The 6,000-nt window shown below is 43.0% G+C and overlaps 1 protein-coding gene across 2 annotated transcripts in view; it reads right to left on the reverse strand.

Annotated features, from left to right (window-relative positions):
- The window catches only part of HIF1A (hypoxia inducible factor 1 subunit alpha), a 43,115-nt gene extending 38,170 nt beyond the window's left edge, over positions 1-4,945 (reverse strand). For both annotated transcript variants that reach the window (XM_012777650.2, XM_012777649.2), the window contains exon 1: positions 4,590-4,945. In XM_012777650.2, coding sequence (XP_012633104.2) covers positions 4,590-4,624 — 35 coding nt within the window. In that variant the 5' untranslated portion in view covers positions 4,625-4,945. The remainder of the gene's footprint in view (positions 1-4,589) is intronic.
- Positions 4,946-6,000: the final 1,055 nt, after the last annotated feature.

Here is a 6,000-nt window from a genome sequence, read left to right on the forward strand (position 1 = left end):
AAAGATTTGTTAAACCTTGAAGACATTATGCTATGTGAAATAAGCCAGTCACAAAAAGACAAAAACAATATGACTGTATTTATATGAGGTATCTAGAGCAGTCAAATTTGCAGAAACAGTAGAATGGTGGTTGCCAAGGGCTGGGGGAAGGAGAAATTGGGAGTTATTTAATGGGTATAGTTTCAACTTTGCAAGATTAAAAACTTTTGGAGATTAGTCACACAACAATGTGCATATATTTAACACTATTAAATTGTACATTTAGAAATGGTTAAGATAGGATAATTTTTTTTTATCAAAAATACCACAGTCACTTCTAAGACTATGGGGGAAAATAGTTATGAGGTAATCACTTAATTTTTGTTTTTATAAATTAAGATTTCATATATTAAATTTTTCTAAAAGGATCATGTCTGGCAAATAGATATCAGTTTATTAATTTTTGCTGCAGAACACATGAACATTAACCATTAATATAAAACTCAATGCATATACAAAGCAGTTAATCCTTGATGTGCCAAGGGACTAAGGAATACAATTATTTTTAAAATTCTAAAACTTAATAATTAATTTAAACATGCTCACCAAACTTTTACCAAAAATACTAAACAACAAGAAGATTGGCTTATCTTAGTTTCAAATTTTCTTTCCAATACTCTAGAGTTAAGTTGAAAACATATACAACACATACACCACAAGTAGCAAAACATTGGGTAACTAACTGGATAACTAGCCCTGAAGTTTAAAAAAAAAAAACACACAAAAGAATTTTCTTCTTGTGAATTAAAATCAATTTCTTGATAGGAAATTAATCCAACAATGTGTTTAGATTATTTTCTCCTGATTGAGAAACAGACCTTTGTTAACAATCTTAGGTTAAAAAGGGATATAATATTTCAAGTATCTATCTAAATTTTAAAAATTATATATTGAGAAGGCAACTATGAACATAGTAATTTCACCCAAATCTTTAACATCCATGCACAACAATTTATTTCACCACCAAACATCATAAACTATTTTGACTATTTCAGAAAAAATCAGTCAAGAGACTAATCCCACTCAGCCTCCTAAACACCATTCTTGACATACAATAGAAGGTAACCACAAAATCTGAACTCTTGAGTCCAGACACCATTAGACCCACAAAGACAATGGATGTTAACAGGTAGAAAAGTTGGACATTCTCCAAACTGCACTAGGTGCTTTGCAGTGTACCACAGGAATGAACTACAACACTCTTCTCAGTCTAAATTAACCTGAGAGTTCAGTAAACACATATATGTGAAGGAGTTCACCAATATGGATTTCATACAAATTGAATGACAAAAATCAGACCAAAAATACCAGCCTGAAGCCCTGCCATGAGATGGAAGCCAACAGTCTAAATAAACTCTGGAGAAATTCATAAACAAGGGTTAGTTTTTCTGCCATGTAGGTGCTTTCCTGAAAGGATTTTATCAACTCATCATCTTTAACAAAGATTTTTATAAAATTGTCTACTTTAAAATTTTGGCATTAAGACACAAAATGTTTTAAGTTACTGCCAATCCTAAGACTGAAGTGCCTTGCACATATCTTGCAGAAATGAACATATGAATAGAATACTATATTTATGACTACAGTACAGAGTATATTCAAAGTAGTCTGGGGAGAAGTCATGAGGGTGAGGAATCCTGAAGAAGGGGGCCTAGAGTAGAGAGTAGATCAGTTGCTCAAGAAAAATAACTGATGCTAAATGCCAGTATTACCCAGGGATATACTGTTATAACAGGAATGAACCCCCTTTCAAACTCTAAATCCAATGTTAGTCATTTCATTTTTATGAGATGGAAAAGATGCATGAAGACAGAAGAGACACTAAGAGAAATACTTGGAAGGACTTGAAAAAAGAGTTTTAATTGTTGTGGAGTTTAAACTAGAACTTTAACAAACAGGTAACACCAAATTTCAAGTATACAAACTGTTAACCAAGATTACTATCTTAGGGACTATGCTAAGTGCTTTACATGCATTATCTCATTTAACCTTTATAATAACTGCTGAGATGGCTGCTATTATTACCATTGTTTCAAAAGGAAGAAATAGGCTCCAAAGCATTCAGTAATTTGCCCAAGCTCACAAGTGGAAGGATCTGCTTCCAGATTTTATTCTTTTACTCACCTGACATGCTACTTCCTTAAATAAAAGGAAAATCAAAATAAAATTTTAACAAGAGAAAAGTTCACTAATAAGTGAGACAGCTTCTTGACTTTTAATGGCGAAAGTTAAACAAGTAAATTAAGGAATGTCTATTTTCAGAAATTTTACTTTAATGATCCAATAACTATTTGTTTTGGAAAACTATGAAGGAGTCTGGCCTGAAGCCTGACACAGAACAATGAACCTCTTGACATTCCTTTGAGATCTAAAAATCTATATGCATGTCCTAGTAAATAAGTCCAGCCCGTATAACTAAAAGACCATGTAGGTGTTAAATCTATTGTAACTGTACCCATTCTCTGTTCTAATTTCTTCCAAACTCCTCAGATTCTGAGTTTCCTAGACCTTCTTTAAAAAAGACAAATTGGTTTCCCTTACCACAACTCTGGGAGCCCATTTAAAATGAAAATATGACAAGAAAATCCCTGACCCTCAATTTCTGCTATCTTCTAAAAACTTAAATTAGAAAAGGTCATCTTTAATAAACAGTACCTAAAAGTTGCTGAGTAACCACAACTTATTGTTTAACTTAATTTTCCAGTTATATTAACAACCTCTATATTAAGAAATACGATCCCATCTGATCCAAGGGTGCTAAATTTTCAAATGAGATAATTTTGAAAATAACATAGGGGACTGAGGAAAATCTAAGAACTCACTTAGAATTGGGGCTGATGCACAGCAGCTAATTCATTCATTTTAAAGCTGCTTCTGATATTCTTAACTGATGAATGGCAAAGAAATGAGTAAAATATTGCATATAAAAAGGAAGTGATTAGTGCATAACATAATGCATTATATTGAGTATGATTCAGTATATAACAAACAAGTACAGAAAACTGTCACTACACAGAGGTAATCTGCCTTAGAGGTTTACAATATAGCAGCCTCATCATTTCATCAAAAGCACTGTAATCACTTCTGCAAAATTAACTGCAATTAATTCCTAGTAAGTCTTCGAATTAAGTCTAGACCTGTTTGCTCACTTTTTGAATTTTATAAAGTGCTTTCTCTGATGTATACAAACTGAGAATTTAACATTCTATTGAACAAGGACCAAGATAAGGGATCCGCAAAACAGCAAGACTATAAACAAGTTTATCTTCTGCTGATACTGATTAGGGAAGTTAATCTCTCCCAGAAGGGTAGAAAGACTTAACAGTAAAGCCAGTCTACTAACCACAACTCTTACTATAAATCTTCAATTCCTTAAAATGATTTCCTCAACGTTTAAAATACCAAAGTGGACAAAACTGGGGGCGGGGGTCCGCTCTTAATACCAATGGTCCAACTCACAATTCTTAATCCTTCTATAATGTACCCCTTAGATTCAAACTTCAAGGTAACTTATAAATTTGCATTAAGTTCTAACAGAATGAGTATTTACTTCGGACATGTTGTTGAAGGTTTTCCTTTAATATACTTCAGCTTCAGGAAATGAGACAGAGTTCTAAAAAATTTGCAACATGTTAGTACCGTATTTCATTTGCTCTGATTCTATACTTTTTTCCAATCTCATTAAAGCTGTTTGCCCAAATTTAACCGGCCGTTACATTTTCATTAAGCTATTTCAAGAATGAATGAGGCATATATTGATTTATAACGTCTGCGCTCTCTTGACAGGTGATATGAACACAAGTGTCCAATTCTGAAGTTCTCTTTAAAATGTTGCTATTTCCCCTAAATTTCCGTTACTCTGACTCTCTGTCTAGGCAAGTTTTCCAAGGCGATTAAAAAAAAACGAAACAAAACCTGCACGTGCAAACTAAAAAGTTAGTATCTTAAGGCCATCGCGGCAAATCCCTCATGCACAAAGGCAAAGACACCCGCGGCGGATGGACAAGCGCAGGACGAGATCGCCAGCCACCACGCCAGCCCCTCGGTGGGGAACCCCGGCCCGAGCCCACCGGAAAGCCGGGGCCAGCGCGCAGGGTCCGCCCAGGGCCGAGTTTTCAATGGAACCAGAGAGAATGGGGGCGGGAAGGAGCGGAAGCTCGGTGCAGACCGCGGCGACCGAGCCGCAGCTCACTTCTCTTCCCGGGGCTTTCGGGCCGGGTGAAGTCCGCTCCGGAAGGGGCCACGGAGCAGGCTGGGCTTTGAGGCGCGCAGGGTGGGCGGCGCAAGGCCCCGGCGGCCGCGGGAGGGCGAGCAGGCTGAGACCCCGGCCCCCGAAAGCACTTTCGAGGCGTCTCCCACCCCCCACGACAAGATGGCGACGTGGACAGCGGGGGAGCCCGGCCAGCGAGGTTGGGGGAAAGCGACGGGAGGGGAGAAGAGGCAGAAACAAAAAGGCCGGCCCCCGGCAGCCCCAGGCCGGCCCGCGAGCCCGGGGCGGGCAGGCGGGCGGGGCGCCGGCGGGAGGCGGCCGGCCGAGGCAATGGGCTTACTTTTTCTTGTCGTTCGCGCCGCCGGCGCCCTCCATGGCGAATCGGTCCCCGCGGTGCCTTCGCGGCCCGCGGCCCCCAGGCTCGCTCCGGCCTAAGCGCTGCTCCCTCCACACGCGGAGAGAGGAGGAGGGCAAGTCCGAGGTGGGGGGTGCGAGGCGGGAAACCCCTCGTGAGGCCAGAGGCAGGCGGAGCAGGCGGCAAGCACAGGGGTCTGGGTCCGGCTCGGAGCCTCCTTCTCGTCCGACGGCTCGTCAGGGCCCAGCCCGACGCACCGGCCGAAGCACACGCGAGGGCGATCCTCGCGTACCCTCAGACGAGGCAGCTCTGTGCGCTGAGGAGCTGAGGCAGCGGCAGGGGGCGGGCAAGGGCGGGGGCGCGCGAGGAGGGGAGGAGAGGGCGGGAGCGCGCCCGCCCGCCGAGCCTGGCGCGCGCTCCCGCGGTCCCGCCTCACCTGAGGGGGAGGCGGGTTCTCCGAGAGCCAATGGCGAGCGACGCAGGCGGCCAGTCCCCACCCCGGCCCACGTCGCTCTCAGCCAATCAGGAGGCGGTCAGCTGAGGCACAGCTGGGCCGCGCTGCCGCGCTCACGTGTTCGTCTGTGTGTAGAGAAAGGAGCTGGGGGCGCGGCCGAGTCGGCGTCTGGGGACTCTGCGCCTTCTCCTGGGGAGGCGGTAGCTGGCTTTGGGAGGCGCTGCTGAGAGGGGTTTCGGCTGCCGTGTCCCAAGTCGGCATCGTATTTTCCTGCTCTTGTTGCGGTAACCCAAGACTCCCGCTCTCTTTCTCCTCGGCCGCGGTGCTGGGCAGGGTTGCCGCCCAGCTCTGCCGAGTTCCCAGTTCAAAAAAGCAGACTTCGCGGCGTGGCTGCAAGCCCTTTGGTCTCGTTGCTCAGATGTGTGACAACAGGGTCTTTCCTTGCCAGGTTACCCAACCACCACACTCTGTAATACAAGGGAACTCTCCCTGTCCACTAAGTTTATCTGTGGCGAAGTTTGATAACTGAGAAAATGCAATTAAAAATGTAAAACAAACTTCTCTTGCTGCAAACCTCTCAAGGGAAGTAAAGTTACAGGGACATCTTAAAATCTGAAATTATCTTAAGCATATATATATATATATATATATGTATAGCTTTGGTAATTGAGAGCTTAAGTCTGAATTTCAAGGGAAGAGTAGGAAAAGTGACTTTAGGTAGACTTATTTTGCTTTCTTGATGCTATTAAAAGAGCTAGAGATAATCTTAGATTCAGAAAAGGGGGAAGACCCTTAGTTTGAGATTCACGTCCTTGAGTTCATTGGGTAGACACAAGAGACGGAGAAGGCTTCTTCACATTCTCACCGAGACTGGGGCAGGACACAGCCAAACCCAGTTAACTCGCTATCATGTGGCGTGTATTGCTTGTTTGCTAACATGGC

Source organism: Microcebus murinus, chromosome 6, assembly GCF_040939455.1.
Source record: "Microcebus murinus isolate Inina chromosome 6, M.murinus_Inina_mat1.0, whole genome shotgun sequence".
Taxonomy (NCBI): Eukaryota; Metazoa; Chordata; class Mammalia; order Primates; family Cheirogaleidae; genus Microcebus; species Microcebus murinus.